Source organism: Phyllobates terribilis, unplaced genomic scaffold (assembly GCF_046119375.1).
Source record: "Phyllobates terribilis strain yellow unplaced genomic scaffold, ASM4611937v1 Scaffold_1__5_contigs__length_1240528914, whole genome shotgun sequence".
Lineage (NCBI taxonomy): Eukaryota > Metazoa > Chordata > Amphibia > Anura > Dendrobatidae > Phyllobates > Phyllobates terribilis.
The window spans coordinates 453,107,773-453,131,620 of record NW_027362761.1 but is presented as its reverse complement, the minus strand read 5'-3'; the positions used below and the strand labels follow the sequence as shown (position 1 = coordinate 453,131,620).

At 43.6% G+C, this 23,848-nt stretch overlaps 1 protein-coding gene across 6 annotated transcripts in view; it reads right to left on the bottom strand.

Moving 5' to 3' along the window:
* Window positions 1-3,033: 3,033 nt before the first annotated feature.
* KIAA0825 (KIAA0825 ortholog) overlaps window positions 3,034-23,848 on the bottom strand; it is a 580,812-nt gene continuing 559,997 nt past the window's right edge. For all 6 annotated transcript variants that reach the window (XM_073678443.1, XM_073678463.1, XM_073678435.1 and 3 more), the window contains one exon: window positions 3,034-3,656. In XM_073678443.1, the coding sequence (XP_073534544.1) occupies window positions 3,551-3,656 (106 nt within the window). In that variant the 3' untranslated portion in view covers window positions 3,034-3,550. The remainder of the gene's footprint in view (window positions 3,657-23,848) is intronic.

Below are 23,848 nucleotides of genomic sequence, written 5' to 3'. Positions count from 1 at the left end.
TAGTGATCACCAGTGAAATTATACACAGGAGCTCTGTATATAGTGTCAGTGTACAGGTAATACAGTGACATTATACACAGGAGCTCTGTATATAGTGTACAGGTAATACAGTGATCATCAGTGACATTATACACAGGAGCTCTGTATATAGTGTCAGTGTACAGGTAATACAGGGATCACCAGTGACATTATACACAGGAGCTCTGTATATAGTGTCAGTGTACAGGTAATACAGTGATCACCAGTGAAATTATACACAGGAGCTCTGTATATAGTGTCAGTGTACAGGTAATACAGTGATCACCAGTGACATTATACACAGGAGCTCTGTATATAGTGTCAGTGTACAGGTAATACAGTGATCACCAGTGACATTATACACAGTGTACATGTAATAGACTGACTCACCGGTGACGTCTCTAGGTGAAGTCCTTCATCTTCGCTTTTCTCCTTCATCCAGCACAGACCGCCATCACTCGTCTCTGCATAAAATAACACAGTTATCTAGAGCACATTCCCCAACTTCTACATTACGCAGCTGAATACAGACGTGCATCCACCATCAATATATGGTTAGTTATTAGGCAACCTACCATTCCAAATATAAATTGTAATCCACCACTGTGCCCCCATTAACTGTAAATAGGCACTTAATATATAATTTAATTAGAACCTCTACTCTTTCCGCCAATTTGTTACCAGTCACACTCCTGCATCCGCAACGCCCCCTACTCTATACTTCCTGCTCCCCGCATTCAATATTTACATGCACCCCCTGCCCCAATTCATTATATCATGTCCGTGCTCTCCCCACCCCATCATCATTTATCATTTACTCTCCCCCACCCCACATTCGTTATGTGCAGCTCATTATCCCCCTACTCCCAATTCCCCCATGTGCAGCTCTCATCCCCCTCCATGTGCCCCTCTCTCATCCCCCTCCCCCCTCCATGTGCCCCTCTCTCATCCCCCTCCCCCCCACATGTGCCCCTCTCTCATCCCCCTCCCCCCCACATGTGCCCCTCTCTCATCCCCCTCCCCCCCACATGTGCCCCTCTCTCATCCCCCTCCCCCCCACATGTGCCCCTCTCTCATCCCCCTCCCCCCCACATGTGCCCCTCTCTCATCCCCCTCCCCCCCACATGTGCCCCTCTCTCATCCCCCTCCCCCACATGTGCCCCTCTCTCATCCCCCTCCCCCACATGTGCCCCTCTCTCATCCCCCTCCCCCACATGTGCCCCTCTCTCATCCCCCTCCACCACATGTGCATCTCCCATCTCCCCCCACACATGTGCATCTCCCATCTCCCCCCCACACATGTGCATCTCCCATCTCCCCCCCACACATGTGCATCTCCCATCTCCCCCCCCCACACACATGTGCATCTCCCCCCCCCACACACATGTGCATCTCCCATCTCCCCCCCCACACACATGTGCATCTCCCATCTCCCCCCCCACACACATGTGCATCTCCCATCTCCCCCCCCACACACACACGTGCATCTCCCATCTCCCCCCCCACACACATGTGCATCTCCCATCTCCCCCCCACACACACACATGTGCATCTCCCATCTCCCCCCCACACACACACATGTGCATCTCCCATCTCCCCCCCACACACACACATGTGCATCTCCCATCTCCCCCCCCACACACACACACACATGTGCATCTCCCATCTCCCCCCCCCACACACACACACATGTGCATCTCCCATCTCCCCCCCCCACACACACACACACATGTGCATCTCCCATCTCCCCCCCCCACACACACACACACATGTGCATCTCCCATCTCCCCCCCCACACACACATACACACACACACACACACACATGTGCTTCTCCCATCTCTCCACTCCTAGTTAATTGTATTTAAAAAAAAAATAAAACTTGTTATACTTACCCCCATGCGATCCCTGCAGAATCCTGGCGCTCGTCCAAATCGCTGACAGCAGGTTCTCCTGACTTCCGGCCATGTGACGGCACCGTCACATGACCGGAAGTCAGGGGAATCATCAAGGCGCTGCTGCAACAGCGCAGCGCTAAGATGTCCCGGACCCGGCGCATAGCATGGGGCCCCGGAGAGAGACGCACAAGAGGGGGGCCCCCGAGGGGGCCCCTACCGGCCGGGCCCCATACTGGAGTCAGGGCAGTCATGCCCTGATGGCGGCCCTGCTGGAGGCTGGAGGGGCCCCCTCTCCCTCGGGGCCCCCGTTCAATGAACCGGCTGCACGGGCGGTAGTTCCGCCCCTGTGGCAGACACTATAACAGCTTTTAAAAAAGGGCTGGATGATTTCCTCAGTACACATAACATTGTGGGTTACAGATAATTTAGTGACAAAATGTACAGTTGGTGGAGGAAGGCTGAACTTGATGGGCCTAGGTACAGATTATGGGTGACATTAAAGGTGGAAAAAGTTCTGAAATTATTCTTCCTGGTATGATTTTTTTTTTTTTACATGACAAAAACCTAGCATTTTAACTGGGGTGTGTAGACTTTTTTTATCCACTGTATGTAGCGGCTCCTTTTCTATTTATGTCATGACTAAGGCAGTAAATTATTATTCATTCCATACAAAGTATAATATGTATTGAAAATGTGTAGAAAAAAAGAATAATTGAGACTAAGGTGATGCTGGTGATAACCTATTCCTAGCTGAGAGAAAATATAAACTTTTGGTGGTGCTCTCTGTGAATGCAAACACTTAGGCTAGGGCCAAACAGCGACTTTGGCTGTGACCCCTGTTGCATGACCAAGGTTCGCTCAGTGCCGCTGCTCGAAAATTTTGCAACTTTTGGCATTTTACACCAGCCCACCAACTTTTTTAAAAAAGTGGGGTAATTTAGCAAGGAAAGGAGATAAGTTATGCCATAAAGGTGGGAGTATTACAATGGAAACTTACTCCAGTTTATGATTGTTAAGCTGTAGAATATGCCGAACTCATTTTTAGGCGGATGCCTCCTTATAAATTTGACACAACTTACTCAGACCCTTCATTAAAACAGTCAGACAAAACACCAGTGTTGATATTGTTGAATGTGTAATAATTCAGCAACATTACATTGCAAATTAATAAACTGCTTTGATTGATAACATTTTTATTTGAATGTTTGTTTTAATATGGAACAGTGGAAAGAGCATCCGACCCCCAGATGGTGGGAGACCCAATGTAACTGCTCCTATGTGCCCTCCCTATAATCCTGCCCTGTGTCCATATAAATAATCTGCTCATACAGTACGTACAATAATTACTATTTTGCAAATTCAAAATTCTCAAGAGAAAGAAAAATAAAAAACTTTATTTTTTACATCAAAACAGCAAATAGTCCGTTGTTGTAAAAAGCATACAATAATATTAAAATGTAAAACATTACATCTAAGTACTGAATGCTCATATAGATGTAGCAGAACTATCGCTGTTCCGTCTGTATTCATGCATGATAACAAATTTCTACAGTATTTAATATCCATCTATCATTGAAGTCTTCTAGCCAGTAGTTTCTTAGGCAAGCTCCAGATATAAACTTCTTGAAGTCACCATCAATGTGTTGTGGAAGGCTTGTCTCTACATCCCGTCATTCCTTTCAATTGTTCCATCAAGTCCTTTTCCTTTTCTGTAAGACTTGCTACATCTTTAGTTTCCCACCTGTGGAAAAAAAAGAATATTAGCTCTGTAATGTGTAATGCATTTTTATATAGTGTATGTATATGAAATCACCTGGGACATGTTAACCAACAGTACATGTGTAAACATAGGGTGATACAAAGTTGTCATCTTAATGCTTTGAGTTATATTTCACCAAGGGCTGAAATCCAAGCTGTGAACACTTGTATACTAGGAAATATTTACCATGCTGAGCAATAAGCTGTACTTCTAAATGGAAATAGTATATTTAAGGGTTATTCTCAAATTCTTTACTGGGTAAAGTTGCAAAGTGCTTGTAAAATCAAGCAACTTAGTATTTTCTTATTAAGTTCTACGAAGAACAGAGCAATTTTTTATTTTATAATTTAATGCTCATTGCCTAGAGCAGGTCTATGGTCCCCGGCTTCCTATCAGCGGTGGCCGTTTCCCAGACAAGGAGTGCAGCACTTACAAGCTCCTTATAACAGAGCTTGTAAGCACTGCTCTGAAGCTGGCTGGATCATTGAATGCAGCCAGCTTAAGTACTCATAAGCGCTTCTGATGCTGCAGAAGCAAACCAAAGCTGCCTCTGCTTTTTGGTTGCACAGTTTGGGCTAGTAGCATTACTCCAAATGATCTATCAATAAGGAGAACACTGCCCAACCACAGCCCCCACCCTTTCCCCAGCAAGCTAGGAGTCAAGGGAAAAGGTGCACCCCTAAAGGCAGTCATGAGAGAACCCCTTAAATGAGACTTAAACCTACCACTTACTACCAAGAACATATTTTGTCTGTGCTAGACCATCTTCCATAGATAAATGCCTAAGCTATGGGGACAAAACAGCACAAATAGGACATTAACCAGACAACAGCGTTATATCGTGATGCGGCAGTGCTCATCTGATATTGTTGTGAGAAAGCACAAGACTTTACAGACACAATGTATAAATCCAGCTGCTGCTGCTCCGCAGGTTGGGGGTCCAACTGAGATGAATTGTAGGAGATGCGGGTGTGCTGTGCTGCTGGTCGATATGAAATAAATGATATCCCAAGAGTCCAGGGTATAGTGAGATGACAGTGGTGGTGTTCTCAATGTGTTTCAAAGTATCTATAACTTCTTCATCAGGAGTAACCACAGAAAGACTTGACTATATGTGGTTTCTCCTGATAAAGAAGTTATAAGTTGCGAAACACGTTGAGAATAACAATGTTGTCCCCTCACTATACCCAGGACTCTTTGGATATCTTTTATTTCATATCGACCAGCAGTGCAGCACACCCGCATCTCCTACAATGGACCATAAAGAAACTCTCAGAGAGTGGCAGTAACTACCAGAGATATGATCATTGATGTCCATACAGCCAATTATGCACATTGGATTAATGACTGGTGTCTCCCAAATGACCGATCTTTTTGCTCTCCTTTTATATTAAGCTGCTGCCAGAGGTATCGGTCAGTGGCTTACTCCAGTTTCCGCATGAAAAACACAAGCATGCTCAGTAGACATGTGTATAGGGAAATCTGGAGGAACAGCCGACAGCAAATGAGAGAACCTCCTACGGGTATCTAAGGTGTATTAGTATGTGTAAAACTGTAAATAGATATCTTAGCGTGTTCTTTAGGTTGTGTGCAAATTCAGATTGACATCCCAAAAATCTGTTCTCATAGATGAATAAATTCCAGGTTTTCCTCGCCAGTGTCATACAGTCTGACACAAAATAGCATGATGAAATGCCCGGTCCTCACCCTGAATAGTCCCTCCCAGGATACTGCAATATTTAGCAGAGGGAGTATTTATATATTAAGCCTGAGCCATATTTTTCAACACAGTGTGGTCTATGCTGGGGAATAGGGTGCACCAGTATTATTAAATCTCCCCATATTACGTGTTAAAACTGTTAGCGAAACGAAGGGAAGGGATTGTCGGCACTCCAATGGATAAAATAAAAAATGCTTTATTCGATCATTTTAAAAAAGGTTAAAAACAATCTGACTCGTTTCTGGCGCTAGTACTGCATCCTTAGTGACTAAGGGCGCAGTACTAGCGCCCGAAACGTGTCAGACCGTTTTTAACGTTTTTTAAGATGATCGAATAAAGCATTTTTGATTTTATCCGTTGGAGTGCCGTCAATCCCTTCCCTTCCATTAGCTGATACTTGCTGTGCCACCAGCGGGACCGGCACCCTCCGGTGAAGCATGTTTCCTTCGGTGTTGGATTTGACGTGAAGCTCCCTGAGTCTCCTCCTTGTTAAAACTGCTAGTATATGCAGCAAGGTCATGTAGTAACCTGCATGCTCCAGTATATGAGCATAAAATGAAGATATCTGGAGTTACATTTCCTTCTGCACTCACCAAGCCAGAATGTCATCCCCTCAGTGTCCCTCTTTCCTGCTGCTGAGATCTCACACTACTTAGTACAAGCTGCAGCTGTCAGGCTGGGTGGGAGTAAACTGAATATACTTGCAGTCATGAGATCTCTCACGTTATAGCAGGACTCATAAAATGCTCACCTCAATATCAGGATCTTAATGCCATCCTGACCTGGATTTTCAAACCAAATTTTTCATCAGCTCTAAGATACCTAATGCATACTGTTTTTTAAGTATAAACTTTTTTTTTTTAAGTTAAGTTTGAAAACTTGTTAAAGGCGATAATTAAAAGGGAAGAACTAAACCCCCAAAAACTACTGTCTTTCCAGTGTGTGCTCCATAGGTCAGTGTTCCCTAACTCCAGTCCTCAAGGCCCACCAACAGGTCATGTTTTCAGGATTTCCTTAGTATTACACAGGCAATAATTCCATCACCTGTGCAATACTAAGGAAATCCTGAAAACATGATCTGTTGGTGGGTCTTGAGGACTGGAGTTGGGGATCACTGCCCTAGGTAAAACACTTGATATCCATACAGCAGATGCTCTTAGCTGTACATGTCTCGTTCTACACTGTATATAATACACTGAGACCAGGTGTCTTCCTTTAAGATAATTAGTATGAAAGGAGCAGAATATCATTACCACAAAGGTGCTTCTATAATTTCATGCAGACTGGGTAGATGATTTGTAGCCAGGAGAACAGAACGCACCCCCAACAGTCTATTATGTTGTCCTTTGCTCCAGCGCTGCTACATGATTAAGTAAAGGACAGCTTGTCCTCCTCACATTGCCGAAATGTAAAATCATATGTTGTATTCCAGTCGTAGTGGAAATCTATTTAAAGTCTTGAGTTTCCTCTGTAAATCACTTTATTCCTCTTGAGTCTTGTGGAGCTGTCAGGTTGTCAGAAGTAGCCCATTGTGTTTAATATTAGCCCGGGATCCCTAAAGAGAACAGGTGCCGTGCAGAAGACAACAATGGCTAAACTGACCACTAATATCATGCACTCAGGCTGCAGATCGCTCTCCGGGGACACCACCGATGCTTTTAACCAGATCTGTAACCACACTCGTAACGATAAATGTAAAGTGGGGACCAAACCATTAAACGTTAATTCCAACACAAAATTTCCTTATGGTATTTATCGATTCTAAATTGTTCTGTAAAGAGGTTATGAAACTATGTTCATTTCCGCTCCATTGTGCCCTTAGAAAGGCACACTGTATCTGAGCCCTACATGTGGTTTATACGCTGGGAAAAGCTTCCAAACATATACATCAAATATAACCTACAGTTTCCCATACACTCGTTACGTATCTTTTAATTAACCATATAGGGAAGTGCAGCAAACTGTTCTTTCCAATACAGTGAGCTGCTGCAAAGAACCAACAACAAAAAAGGATATTGCACTGTATACATTTTTTAGAATGGGAGTTAATGGATGACATAGTGGATTTCATAGTTTTAAGGCTAAAAGAAGTCACAAGTCTGCCTCCAGAGATTATTTTAAATAAAAGAGTTACCAGTGTGAAACATATAGAACAAGAGAGCAGACTGTCAGTCATTACATGTCTCACACTGGTAATACCCCCTTCTATTTAAAATAATCTCTGGAGGCAGATTCTCATGCAGATCAGTGTCCGCCCATAGATCTTAACAACTCATTTACATATAACAAAAATGTGGATTTCTCTGGAATAAGATGTTGGATCACAGATACTAAGGTATCATTTATTCAGCTTCCTAAGATCTATATGCCCATATAGACGACTTAGGAGAATTGATCCTACTGACATATTCCCTTTAACATAGGCCTTAGGTTCTATGCCTATTGCGTTTTGTTGGAGGTTTATGTGTTGGGAACATTTCCTCGTGTATGCCACTGGACAGCAAACATTTTTAACAACTGTGTCAGAGCAGAGCCATTAAAGCTCCCTGCTCTGCCACTTTCTCAAGCAGGATGTTAGCTGTTGCCAGACTGCAAGAGGCTGGCACAACACAGGTGTTGTCGGGTTGTGCAATGACATCACTTCATTGCTCCACCTGCTCCTGGCTTTAGACTGACCTTGGGTGTAGAAGCACATCACCGCTCGGCATGGCAGCAGGGTGAGAGGAGTATTAGTTTATTTTTATTGTTTGTCTGGGACAGGTGGGCATTATTACAATAAGAAGGTAATAGAGGGAAGATGACAGATGAGTCACTGGGTGAGAGTAGTATGGAGGCACAAATACCAGGATGGGAGGGACATATACCGGGATGGGGGAGCATATACCAGGATGGGGCACAAATACCAGAATAGGGGGAGCATATACCAGGATGGGGGAGCAGGATAGGGGGAGCAAATACCAAGAGGGGGAGCATATACCAGGATGGGGGAGCAGGATGGGGGGAGCATATACCAAGATGGGGGGAGCATGGACCAGGATGGGGGGAGCATGGACCAGGATGGGGGGAGCATGGACCAGGATGGGGGGAGCATGGACCAGGATGAGGGAGAATGGACCAGGATGGGGGAGCATGGACCAGGATGGGGGGAGCATATACCAGGGTGGGGGGAGCATACACCATGATGGGGGACCAAGATTGGGGAGCATATACCAGGATGGGGGGAGCATGGACCTGGATGGGGGGAGCATATACCAGGATGGGGGATCAGGATTGGGGGAGCATATACCAGGATGGGGGACCAGGATTGGGGAGCATATACCAGGATGGGGGAGCATATACCGGGATGGCGGACCAGGATTGGGGAGCATATACCAGGATGGGGGAGCATATATCAGGATTGGGGGAGCATATATCAGGATGGGGGGAGCACATCAGGATGGGGGGAGCACATATCAGGATGGGGGGAGCATGGACCAGGATGGGGGTAGCATGGACCAGGATGGGGGATCAGGCTTGGGGGAGCATATATCAGGATGGGGGACCAGGATTGGGGAGCATATAGCAGGATGGGGGGGAGCATATACCAGGACGGGGGGATCATATACTGGGATGGCGGACCAGGATGGGGGGAGCATGGACCAGGATGGGGGGGGGAGCATGGACCAGGATGGGGGGAGCATATTCCAGGATGGGGAACCAGGATTGGGGAGCATATATCAGGATAGGGGACCATATACCAATAACAATGCTCGACACCCGGTCGTAGAACGGGTTTAAAAGCTAGTGTGAGCATAAGGCTTTTGTCGCCTCTATTGTTGAAGGCCAAGAACCAGTGATTTTGCTCACCTTATAAGCTTTAATACTAGACTCATCAGCTAGGGGGAATAACTAATATTCAGGTTCCATATCTGAGGTAGACATAGTTTAAATTAAAAAAAATGTGTGTCCCCCACTATCATTGCAACCTCTAACATTACCGCTAATCACTTAAGGAGGCACAATGGGGGGAATTACTGTTATAAAAAGGTACAAAGGTGGCAATACGGTTATTAAAAGGAACAATGGGGACATTATTATAACGAGGCACAGGTGGCACTCCACTCTTACTCTAAAGAGGCACAGGGTGGCATTATTACAATGAGGAGGCATTGGGTGCACTAGTGCTGTGTAAGGGCACATAGGGGGCATTACCATGAAGGGCACCAGTTATAGCACTATATGGGTTATATAATCATGGGGGAATTTGATGGTGGTGCTAGAAAAGCAATGAGCCAAAGATGTCTATGTGTAACATTCTGCAGAGAGGAGTCATTGATGGGAGAAGTGGTCATAGCGATGTGGGTTAAATGGAAAAGCAAATGGAAAGTGAACAAATACAATCAGTGGGAATGTCACTGGTGAGTCCCTGGATTTATTGGTACAGTATGTGTGTGTATATGTGTATATATATATATATATATATATAATAGTCTGCATAGCACTGGTATACAACTCTGCCATTATATGCTCACAGTTTGGTGGTAATATCGGTCTTAGTATGGTGGTGCTATTACTGCATATGCTGCATGTGTGGTTACAGTCTGGTGGCATTATATGTCTATTATATAGCAGCATTAATGGTAACTTGGTCTCGGTACAGTTATGTTTAGTAATGATCAGTATGGTGGCATTATTCTGTCACTATGTGGTAGTATTATTTAACCTCATATAGATAAATTATTGGTACTATAGGTCTTGCAATAAATCTTTCCTACAAGGTAAAGCAAAATCATATTTGTAAAAGTGACCCCCATCTGGGGAAGTGGGTGTGGGGCCGCATGGGCCTGTGTGCTTTCAAATGTTATGGCTGAATTTAATTCCCAGACCGACCCTGCAATAAATACATTAGTTTGTAATTAAACCATACCCATGAAAATATTCTCTCCATTCACAAGAGTATGTGTTATCTGTGCTGTGATTTATATTAAATGCAATGGTTCTGCCTTTACTTAGTGCTTTTAAGCTATTTATCTATATTATCAGGCACAATTGTTACTTTTGCAGCCATAGAATACAACACAGATCCTCAGTGGCCTTTGTTTCGAAGACAATTGTATCCAGAGAGAAGCTTCATTTTGTATCCCAGGGCAATGGAAATAAATAGACTAGCTTTATAATAAAATACGTGAGTGGAAAAGAGAGAAAGAAGCCATCTGGAGGTGACGCACCTGTTTAAACTAGAAAGAAAGTATATCTAAAAGCTCCTATCAGTATTAAGCATGGCGGAGAGCAGCGTTATTTACACTCCCTTTCAATAGAGATACAATAACAAGTTTATAGATAAAAGTTTGTGGCGCTAATATATATTTGTAGGGCTGCAGCAGAGCATTCCTGCAGAGCCGTAGACTATAGAGCAGAAGCGATTGTGTTTCTCTATGACTTCGCAGTGGAAACACGGATTGTTATTTATATAGAAACATGTTTTTTTCCAGCAGTGAAGCAGAATATGGCGAAATGTACATAGAGTGGGTAAGAAACTTGTGTAATAAATGCTAGAAAAAGAAGATAAAAAATGGAAGTATATTCTCTGTGATAGCTGGAATAATGGCAAATACCAACATATATAAATACATTCATATATTTTAGATTTCTTAGCTTAGAAAAATGCCTGTAATTCCAGAGGCTGAAGACCTGTATATACCTAAAGCTTCTTCTGGTAAAGATCTGCTACAATCATATCTAATCTAAACAATTATTTTTGATCAAAAAACGTTGACCACACAATCCTCTCTTCTGTCCTGATGGTTTGCTATATTATGCCGGTATAGATAGTATCGCACTTACCAAGCTTGACTGATTCATAAATTTGTAACTTTTTTAAAAAGTTGCAAAATTTGGCGCGTCTTCGCAGCAGTAACTTTCGGAGTGACTTTCTGCGCCTAAATTAAAATGTTGCATCTTTTGTCCAAAAACATCGCAGAAATGATAAGTGACAGGATAAAAGCCCATATTGGACCTTGCCCCAAATTCATGAATAACATGTCCCATTTTGATGTATTTGGCAAATACCACAAGAAAAGAAAAGTGACTTAACACCCCCCCCCCCCCCCCCCGCAAATGATGAATCGGGGCCTACATGTAGTAAAAAGATTCAGAACTTTTTACTTTGTTTGCAAGAAGTTGGATAACCTGTTTAAAGAAGATCTTTTACCCAATTTTGCAATATCAATGGCAAATGTTATTTAATAGATTTTTAGGCCTGATGATACTGGTGTACTTACTTTAAAAATCCATGTCATAATGGTAGTATATTCCTGATATAAAAATTTATCAGTTAAGTTAAAGTGGGAAAGAGCTCATAAGACCAAGTGTATTCAGTCTCCACCAATCCTGACAGCTGCAGCTTGTACTGAGCAGTTCCAGATCCCAGCAGTAGGAAGGAGGACGTTTACTGAGGAGCTGTCAATCATGATGGCTAGGAGAAGATTGAGTTTACATTTTCAAAAGAGTTACATGGACATTCTTATATGTATTATCAAAGTAAGTACACCATCTTAATCAGGTTTAAGAGATCGATTTAATAATTTATGCAGGTTGTATTGAGGAATTGTATGAAAGATCCAAAATACAAACTAAACTAAAGGTTGGAGAAATATTCGTATATTGTACGGAGAATGCACTATTGTGAAGACCTGGGGTCTTCCGTGGGCGTAATACTACTCCGAGAACACAGAGTGAGGGTAAAACAGTGTGGCAATACTTTAATGAACCACCAAACGGACAAAAAACACATAGAACAGTCCCAGCAAATACCCAATTGGGTACAAAATTACACAGTCTCATCCTTGCGCTGGCCCACCTGGGAATAGAGCAGCCGCAACTTTGGGACTTTCAGGGCCAACTACCTCAACCAGTGCCCCCCCCCCCTTTGGCGGGCCCCCACAGAGAGGAGGTAGCGGCAAGCTTAGGAAGCTTAGAGTCCATCAAGGTACAAGGCCAGGAGACCCGAGGGTGTCACCCTGGCCTCTCCGAGAGTTTCCATGGGGCCAGATGACCAGCTGGTCCCAATCTGGCTTCTCCGAAAGTCTCCATGGGTTCCAGGCGACCGGAGGGTCCCACCTGGCAATACCAAACAACATATCCATGGGGCCAGGTGACTTCATCGTCCCAACCTGGTATTCCCAAATGTATCCATGGGTTCTCTGGTGGTCAATGGAGAAGATCTGTATCCTTCCAGTCAGGGCCGGAATCATGCAGAATCCAAATCTGTGTCTCTCTGGATGAAGCCAAGCTACCAAGCTGATGTCCTGAAGAGTTTGACTGATCTTTGAATCTCTTATTCAATCCTGCCTGCTACAGAGGCATATGTCTCTTAAATAGTTACAATTGTCCCTTCAAGTACACATCCACAGGTCAAGGATTAGGGATGATATTATTACACAGGGCTCAGGACTCATTGTTTGTGCATTTAATCAATTTACCTAGTTGGTATAGCAGGGGAACTATTTAAATTAACAACTAGCTGGCTTTAGTACAATATGTAATTAGCATATTAACAAATATTATTGTTTCAAAACCAAGAGAAGTCAACATTCAGGCTTATACACATACAGTGGTGGCCAAAAGTATTGGCACCCCTGCAATTCTGTCAGATAATACTCAGTTTCTTCCTGAAAGTGATTGCAATCACAAATTCTTTGGTCTTAATATCTTCATTTAATTAGCTTGCAAAGAAAAAACACAAAAGAGAATGAAGCAAAAATCAAATCATTGGTCATTTCACACAAAACTCCAAAAATGGGCCAGACAAAAGTATTGGCACCCTCAGCCTAATACTTGGTTGCACAACCTTAGCCAAAATAACTGCGAACAACCGCTTCCGGTAACCATCAATGAGTTTCTTACAATGCTCTGCTGGAATTGTAGACCATTCTTCTTTGGCAAACTGCTCCAGGTCCCTGATATTTATAGGGTGTCTTCTCCAAACTTCCATTTTGAGATCTCTCCACAGGTGTTCTATGGGATTCAGGTCTGGACTCATTGCTGGCCACCTTAGAAGTCTCCAGTGCTTTCTCTCAAACCATTTTATAGTGCTTTTGGAAGTGTGTTTTGGGTCATTGTCCTGCTGGAAGACCCATGACCTCTGAGGGAGACCCAGCTTTCTCACACTGGGCCCTACATTTTGCTGCAAAATTTGTTGGTAGTCTTCAGACTTCATAAGCCATGCACACGGTCAAGCAGTCCAGTGCCAGAGGCAGCAAAGCAACCCCAAAACATCAGGGAACCTCCGTCATGTTTGACTGTAGGGACCATGTTCTTTTCTTTGAATGCCTCTTTTTTTTTCCTGTACACTCTATGTTGATGCTTTTTCCCAAAAAGCTCTACTTTTGTCTCATCTGACCAGAGAACATTCTTCCAAAACGTTTTAGGCTTTCTCAGGTAAGTTTTGGCAAACTCCAGCCTGGCTTTTTATGTCTCGGGGTAAGAAGTGGGGTCTTCCTGGGTATCCTACCATACAGTCCCTTTTCATTCAGACGCCGACGGATAGTACGGGTTGACACTGTTGTACCCTCGGACTGCAGGGCAGCTTGTAATTGTTTGGATGTTAGTCGAGGTTCTTTATCCACCATCCGCACAATCTTGCGTTGAAATCTCTCGTCAATTTTTCTTTTCCGTCCACATCTAGGGAGGTTAGCCACAGTGCCATGGGCTTTAAACTTCTTGATGACACTGCGCACGGAAGACACAGGAACATTCAGGTCTTTGGAGATGGACTTGTAGTCTTGAGATTGCTCATGCTTCCTCAAAATTTGGTTTCTCAAGTCCTCAGACAGTTCTTTGGTCTTCTTTCTTTTCTCCATGCTCAATGTGGTACACACAAGGACACAGGACAGAGGTTGAGTCAACTTTAATCCATGTTAACTGGCTGCAAGTGTGATTTAGTTATTGCCAACACCTGTTAGGTGCCACAGGTAAGTTACAGGTGCTGTTAATTACACGAATTAGAGAAGCATCACATGATTTTTCAAACAGTGCCAATACTTTTGTCCACCCCCTTTTTTAGGTTTGGTGTGGAATTATATCCAATTTGGCTTTAGGACAATTATTTTTGTGTTTTTTCATTGAAGACAAATTAAATGAAGATAATAATACCAAAGAATTTGTGATTGCAATCATTTTCAGGAAGAAACTGAGTATTATCTGACAGAATTGCAGGGGTGCCAATACTTTTGGCCACCACTGTAATAGAATGTCCTTCCTGACCAGCCAAAGAAAAACACATACATTCACAAGTCAAAACAAACACAATAGTGTATTTCTCTTGGCTTAACAAATCTAAACGTTTGGCTGATTAAGTTTAGAAGCTGTTACAACTATCATTTTACATCAATATTTATTACTGGTGATTAAACAAAAAATAATTTTAAAAATCTTAAGGCTATGTTCACTTGTTGAGGTTTTTTTTAATGCAAATTTTTAGCTGCATTTTACAGTACCAGCAAAGTCTATGAGATTTTAGAAATCTCATGCACACAGCTTGGTTTTTTCCTGTTTTGTCAAAGAGCTGAGTTGTTGCCAAATGAAGCATGTTACTTCTTTCAGCGTTTTTCACCCATAGAAAGCAATGGGTAGTGCAAAAATGCTGCAAAAACTCAGCAAAAAATGCAGGCATCAGGTTTTGCTGCGTTTTTGGTACCAAAACCTGAGGACGTTGAATTAGGTTATTTTTTTGGGGCACTAAACTTTATCAGCATGCACAAGAGACAAATGAACACTGACAAAACTGCAGTAAAAACCGCACAAAAAAACAGCAAAAAACACAACTAAATCTCAGGAAAACCTGCTTTTTTTAAGGCAGTAACTTCACTGCCTAGAGAGCAGGTTTTGTTGCAGGAAAAAAATGCACCAAAAACTTAATATGTGATCATAACCTAAAGGGTTATTCTCATTATCATTTTTCTGGTGAGCCCTGCTCCCTGACATCAGGATTCCTGCTTGTTGGGTGGCGGTGGGCTCCTAAATCATTGGCAGTTCAGACCAGCGGTATGGTTGCCACACTGGCCTGAACTGTATGCTCTCCAATGCTACAAGCAGAGGCATCTTTTCTCTGCGGCACATCAGGAGCGCAGGGGCACTGAAGCTGGCCAAAGCGAGCGATCCAGCCAGCGCCAGAGCAGCGGTTACAAGCTCTAATGGAAAGTGCTTATAAGCACTGCAATCCTTGCCTAGAAGACTACTGCCCCAGAAAGGAATCCAAAAAGGCAATAAAAAATTACAAAATTGATCATTAAATAAATTACGTTACTCCAAAATAAGGCTACAATCAAAAAACATATAATAAGTTATTATTATATATTAGAATATATTATAACTGTGAGAAAATAGTGAAGTTAAATATTTAGGGAGCACTACCATGGGGAATAATGATCCTACAGAATTAATAAAATAAGTGTTAGCATTTTAATCTGAAAAAGGAACAGTTTTTGGAAAATGCTTCCAGGACTGCGGTACTTTGTATAGAAAACTAGGCACTGTAATACAAGCCAACATTTTTATATTCGGGCCCTTTCACATTGCGTTTTTTCCCACGTTCAGTGGCCCTGTCAAGGCTTACATTCGAACCCCCAGAAAAATGGGATTTGGACATATGCCCTGGCGAGGCCATTGACTATAATGATGTCGACCGAGTCAATGTACGTTCTGTCGTGCATCATTTTCGGGTGTATACGCCTACTGGGGGCGAACACTCAGAGGCAGTAGACTGCGTGTAGTAGACTGCGTTTGAGTGTCCGCCTCCAGTAGGCGTATACCACCAAAAATTATGCACATTAAAGTACACGTGGACTCTATCGGCACCGTTATTATTCAATGGCCCCGTCAGAGCATACGCCCCAATCTCGTTTTGTGTGGGGGTTTGGACATAAGCCCCGATGGGGTCACTGAACGTGGGACAAAGCTCAGCGTGAAAGCATCCTTACTTCTACAGCAGTTCCCCCACTGAAGTTTATAGAAGACAATGTCATTAAAATGACATGTAGTGTAGCCCTAAAAATTAGTGATTTCATAAAATTCTATTCATGTATATATATACTGCATCTATTTTCCTGGTGTTTTTTTTTTATTATTCTCTTTATTATTTTAATTTTTATTATTATTTTTATATTATTTAAAGGGTAAAAAACCCCACTGCTGATAAGTGTTAACTATAAAGCAAAGGATTAAATATAATACAAACAGTGCATTTTTTGGGATATTTGACCTTTTAAAATCCCAACGTGCTCTAGCTATGGCATTTAGACTTCTCTATTAAACAGGAAAAGCACCTAAAAATCATGTCTGAATAAAAAATAAAAAAAAAACCAAACAATGCATGAAAAAAACTCTGCGTGAAGTATAACCTTAATAGAAATGGAAGACAAGTTATAACACCATCGGCTTTATAACTCCTTTTAATCATAATTGGAGAAACACTAAAATTCCTTGGATTTTTCAAGGTGACAATGATAGCACATTGTGTGACTTTTTTAGAAATCAATGCGAACGGACAAATTAAAAACACTGTATGCTGGTAGCTTTTATTTTGGGAAGTAGACAATAGGCAGCATATTTAGCCCGTGGCTCCTGTCTCCCGTGCATGTATAGTGAAGATGTGAAGAGCAACAATAGGTCCAATTATCTAGTAGGCTGTACATTTCACTGGATTACTCAGGATTACTCAATGTCATCAGATATCATTCTCGCTGTAATTTGTAAAACAGTGTGATAAATAGTGGGGAATTATAATGTTCAGGTAGAGATAAAACAGCTGTTAATAGTTCATTTCCCAAGTGTTCCATCCATGCCCTCAAACCATTTAGCAAAGTCAGTTCTTTACATCTACTCTGTGAAATGCTAAGATGTTACACTTTCATATTGAAATCATAGCCGGATCACATTTCGGCAAGCTGAGCGCAGAACCTTGTTCACCAACAGAAAATGCAATTTGTAAGGGGAAAACAATCAAAGGACTGGGTAAAGATGATACCTTTGTTGGCCATATGGTATAATCAGATGGAAGCTTTCTAGAGAGTTCATGTCATTTCCTCAGGCATCTATTTATCCGAACGTCTGAGAACGAGTGCTAGTGAATGCCACCAACGCTGTATAATCTTACCACACTCTTTGTTATCGGCTCTCTTCACAGAGATAGTAGGATCCAGCTAATTGTGTCATATTCGGAGAATTAATACTACATGTCACCGTTTCTTGAAAAAAAATAATTCCGCTCTGCAAAGTAATAATTATCACTGTATTGTCTAAAATATAAAAATACATCACTGAAATGTTCATTTTTCAAAAGGTATTCTAAAAAAATAAATTAATGAATACAATTTTATATTTACATATATACCCTAAGCAGAGATGTGTAATATCATTAGCACGGCCTCATCTGATAATTACTGGTAATTAGTAATTAGACATGATGACAATTCCTGGTGATTCATCTGTGGAGCCTTTCCGCTAAGTGGCATTCGCAGATTCTGAGGCTGTGATGTAAATTAAACCAGTGATACACCTCCGGGTCCGACATACCATAGACACCACCAGTGTCCAATGGACCTCAGTGGTAGTAATGAGCAGATATTTTCAAATTTGAAGTCGCCGACTTCACCAAATTTTCCCCAAAAATTCAATTTGTGGCGAATAAATTTGCACGAATCTCAAAACCTTTTAATTACTTGGAAAATAAATGTGCAGGAGAGAAGAGAGAGTACCCTGCTGAACATAAAAGCTTATACTCTACAGGAGAGAGAAGACCCTGCTGACCATAAGAGCTTACATTCTACAGGAGAGAGAAGACCCTATTGACCATAAGAGCTTATACTCTACAGGAGAGAGAAGACCCTGCTGACCATAAGGGCTTACACTCTACTGGAGAGAGAGAGAAAGATGACCCTGCCGACCATAAGTGCTTATATTCCACAGAAGAGCGAAATAAGACCTCGCTGACCATAAGAGCTTACACTCTACAGGAGAGAAAAAGAAGACCATGCTGACCATAAGAGCTTACACTATACAGGAGATAGAAAGAAGACCCTGCTGACCATAAGAGCTTACACTGTACGGGAGAGAAAGAGGACCTCGCTGACCATAAGAGCTTACACTGTACGGGAGAGAAAGAGGACCTCGCTGACCATAAGAGCTTACACTCTACAGGAGAGAGAAAGAGGACCCCCCCTGACCATAAGAGCCTACACTCTACAGGAGAGAGAAAGAAGACCCCGCTGACCATAAAAGCTTACAATCTATAGGAGAGAGGACCCTGCTAACTAGAAGAGCTTACACTCTATAGGAGAGAGTAAGAGGACCCCAATGACCATAAGAGCTTACACTCTACAGGAGAGAGAGAGATGACCCTGCTGACCATAAGTGCTTACATTCTACAGGAGAGAGAGAGAGATGACCCTGCTGACCATAAGTGCTTACACTATATAGGAGAGAGGAAGAGGACCCTGCTGACCATAAGAGCTTACACTCTACAGGAGAGAGAGAGAGAGAGAGGGAGAAAGATGACCCTGCCAACTATAAGTGCTTATATTCCACAGAAGAGAGAAATAAGACCTCGCTGACCATAAGAGCTTACACTCTACAGGAGAGAAAAAGAAGACCCTGCTGACCATAAGAGCTTACACTATACAGGAGATAGAAAGAAGACCCTGCTGACCATAGGAGCTTACACTGTACAGGAGAAAAAGAGGACCCCGCTGACCATAAGCACTTATACTCTACAGGAGAGAGAGAAATTACCCTGCTGACTGTCAGGAATATTAGAAAATATTAATATCAGGGAAATGTCCTTCCACCTGCGTGACACAGATGTTCACCCCCCTCCCTTATTCCCTTTCTGCTCAGCACAAAAGCCCCAATTAACGCACGACTGATAAATAGTTATTCACACATGGCCAGGGAAGAAGTGTGAAAACTTCGTTAGGAAGCAGGCCTCTTGTCCCTGAAAGACGCAGAAGGTACTTAAAATGCAGGCTTCCCTAATTTGTGTGTAACTGTGAAGGGTCTTCCCCGAGCTTCAAAGGGGAATTTGCAGACTCACTGACTCCGATATTAGTTATGAAATAATATGAGTTCCATAGGTCCGACAATAACGAGACCCAAATGGGTAGTGACCAAATCAGCCCCAGAATATGCAGGTATTTTTCCACGGCTGTAACCACAATCAGGGAGCTGCAGCGCAAAAACACCCGAATAGTAGACTGCAGCTGTGGGATGCGTGATATCAAAAGAAAGATAAAATCGTGAGGGAAAATATGGCGTAGTTTGCGAGCTTCTGCGATCAACGAACGATGAGTTATCGCAGAAGCTAGCATTTTCTAATAAAAATGTACAGGCTGGAGACCGGCCCACATGATGTCACCACAAGGGGCGTGTGGCCAGATCTCCCTTAGGCATAAAAGAGTCTATGGAGAAGACAGGGGCACTCATTGCTTTGGGGAATACGAATTATACGCAAAGGGTCCTGTTCAATAACAGCAATCTGGAGAACCCCCCCTCCCACTATATTGAATCGTCTCTGCGATCGTGTAGTGTAAGTAATTTTCACTCTTTACCCTGTTTATTTTATGTAACTGTTTATGTATTTTAATGCCCCCTTTGTAACATCCTTATGTATATATTTTTCCTAAACACTGCCTCCCTTTTGGATTAAATATAAAATTTAATAGTTCTGTTTCTTTTGTTCTGTAATCGTTCTCCTCCCCAAAGCCATAAATGCTACCGGGTTGGTTCCTGACCCGATACAAGTCCATTAATACCGGGCTGTATCAAACCAGAACTGGTGGCAGCATACCATCTGGGGGATTTGAGGAAGGCTGGCAGTGACGGTCGTAGGTGTGGATATATATTACTGGCGCAGCCAGGGAAATATATATATACTGCCCTCACTGCAGAGGGCCTCAAATACCCAGTGGGCTACAGGACGGCCTCCCCAGCGACCACTCGCTCTAGGTGCAGTACCTTGACTGACCTGAGAGGCGAAGGGGCGCCAGAGAGTTGTGCCTGTATTGTGGTGTCACGGATTGGTGACGTGTAAGGGACAACACACCACCGTGTTTTCCCCTGCTGGTAGCAGCTTCCTGGCACTACTTACTCTAGGTGCAGTACCTTGACTGACCTGAGAGGCAAGGGGGCGCCAGAGATCTGCACCCACCAGCCGGCATTTTCCTGACAAATTGGTGGCAGCGGTGGGATACTGTGTGATCCTGCCGGTGCCGTTCCTGACAAATTGGTAGCAGCGGTGGGATACTGTGTGATCCTGCCGATGCCGTTCCTGACACTGACCATAAGAGCTTACACTCTACAGGAGAGAGAAAGAGGACCCCCCTGACCATAAGAGCCTACACTCTACTGGAGAGAGAGAGAGAGAGAGAGAGAAAGATGACCCTGCCGACCATAAGTGCTTATATTCCACAGAAGAAAGAAGACCTCGCTGACCATAAGAGCTTACACTTTACAGGAGAGAGAAAGAAGACCCCGCTGACCATAAAAGCTTATAATCTATATGAGAGAGAGAGGACCCTGGTAACTATAAGAGCTTACAGTCTATAGGAGAGAGAGAGAGGACCCTGCTGACCATAAGAGCTTACACTCTACAGGAGAGAGAGGTGACCCTGCTGACCATAAGTGCTTACACTATACAGGAAAGAGGAAGAAGATCCTGCTGACCATAAAAGCTTATTCTTTATAGGAGAGAGAGAAAAGGCCCTGCTGACCATAAGAGCTTATACTTTACAGGAGAGAGAAAAAAAGACCTCGCTGACCATAAAAGCTTACACTCCAAAGCAGGGCTGCCACTGGGAATTTCGGGGCCCTCTTGAGACTCCACCTAGGCTCCACTCCTCCCTCAGCAGTGTGTCCCCTCAGCAGCCTCCCCTCCCTCATCAGTGTGTCCCCTCATCAGTGCGTCCCCTCAGCAGCCTCCCCTCCCTCATCAGAGTGTCACCTCAGCAGCCTCCCCTCGCTCAGCAGCGTGTCCCCTCATCAGCCTCCTCTCCCTCAGCAGCGCAGCGCAGAGCAGCTCAACACACACACACTTTCTTACCTGACTGCCCACCACCGCCGTCTTCCTGCAACACATGTGGCACGCTGCTGCTCTTCTCCAGACTGAAGATGAGCGCGTAGCATGTCACATGACTGGCGTCAGACTCCGAACCAGGGTGCATCATGTGCCGAACTGTTGTCCTGAAGAGACCCGGTAAACAGAAGCAAAGCGATGGGGGCCTAGGGCCCCCCTTTTTTGCTTCTGGTCACATACAGTAGTAAGGGCAGTAATGCCCTGATGGCGGCCCTGCTCTACAGGAGAGAGAGAAAGGACCCTGCTGACTATAAGAGCTTATACTTTACAGGAGAGAGGACCCTGCTGACCATAAGAGCTTACTGTCTATAGGAGAGAGAGGACCCTGCTGACCAAAAGAGCTTACACTCTACAGGAGAGACAGAGATGACCCTGCTGACCATAAGCACTTACACTATAAATGAGAGAGAAAGAAGACTCCGCTGACAATAAGAGCTTACACTCTATAGGAGAGAGCGAGGACCCTGCTGACTATAAGAGCTTACAGTATATAGGAGAGAGAGAAAGGACCCTGCTGACCATAAGAGCTTACACTATACAAGAGAGAGTAAGAGGACTCCACTGACCATAAGAGATTACACTCTATAGGGGAGAGCGATGACCCTGCTGACCATAAGTGCTAACAGTCTACAGGAGAGAGAGAGAGGACCCTGCTGACCATAAGAGCTTACACTCTATAGGAGAGAGAGGACCCTGCTGACTATAAGCGCTTACACTATACAGAAGATAGAAAGAAGAACCCGCTGACCAAAAGAGCTTACACTCTACAGGAGAGAGAGAGATGACCCTGCTGACCATAAGCACTTACACTATAAATGAGAGAGAAAGAAGACTCCGCTGACAATAAGAGCTTACACTCTATAGGAGAGAGCGAGGACCCTGCTGACTATAAGAGCTTACAGTATATAGGAGAGAGAGAAAGGACCCTGCTGACCATAAGAGCTTACACTATACAAGAGAGAGTAAGAGGACTCCACTGACCATAAGAGATTACACTCTATAGGGGAGAGCGATGACCCTGCTGACCATAAGTGCTTACAGTCTACAGGAGAGAGAGAGAGGACCCTGCTGACTATAAGAGCTTACAGTCTACAGTAGAGAGAAATGACCATGCTGACCTTAAGTGCTTACATTCTACAGGAGAGAGAGGACCCTGCTGATTATAAGAGCTTACACTCTACAGGAGAGAGGGAGAGATGACCCTGCTGACCATAAGTGCTTACACTATACAGGAGAGAGAAAGAAGACCCCGCTGACAATAAGAGCTTACAGTATATAGGAGAGAGAGAAAGGACCCTGCTGACCATAAGAGCTTACACTATACAAGAGAGAGTAAGAGGACCCCACTGACCATAAGGGATTACACTCTACAGGGGAGAGAGATGGCCCTGCTAACCATAAGTGCGTACAATATAAAGGAGAGAGAAAGAAGACCCCGCTGATTATAAGAGCTTACACTCTACAGGAGAGAGAAAGAATACCTCGCTGACCATAAACGCTTACACTCTACAGGAGAGAGAGAAAGGACCCTGCTGACCATAAGAGTTTTACTCTACAGGAGAGAGAGAAATGACCCTGCTGACCATAAGTGCTTACAGTCTACAGGAGAGAGAGGACCCTGCTGACTATAAGAGCTTACAGTCTACAGGAGAGAGAGAGAAATGACCCTGATGACCATAAGTGCTTACAGTCTACAGGAGAGAGAGGACACCACTGACGAAAAGAGCTTACACTCTACAGGAGAGAGAGAGAAAGGACCCTGATGACCATAAGTGCTTACACTCTTCAGGAGAGAGAGAAACCGCTGACCATAAGCACTTACATTATACAGGAGATAGAAAGAAGAATCCGCTGACCATAAGAGCTTACACTCTACAGGAGAGAGAAATTAGAACCCGCTGACTATAAGAGCTTACACTATGCAGAAGAAAAAGAGAGAGATAGGATGCTGTTTACCATATGAGCTCATACTCTACAGAAGAGAGGACCCCACTGACCATAAGAGCTTACACTCTATAGCAGAAAGAAGACGCCGCTGACAATAAGAGCTTACACTATAAAGGAGACAGAGAGAGGACCCTGTTGACCATGAGCACTTACACCCTATAGGAGAGAGAAAGAAGACCCCCCCTGACAATAAGAGCTTATACGCTATAGGAGACAGAGAGAGGACCCTGCTGACCATAAGAGCTTATACTCTACAGGAGAGAGAGGACCCCACTGACCAAAAGAAGTTACATTCAACAAGACAGAGAAAGAAAACCCTGCTGACCATAAGAGCTTACACTCTACAGGAGAGAGAAAGAGTACCCTGCTGACCATAAGAGCTTACACTCTACAGGAGAGAGA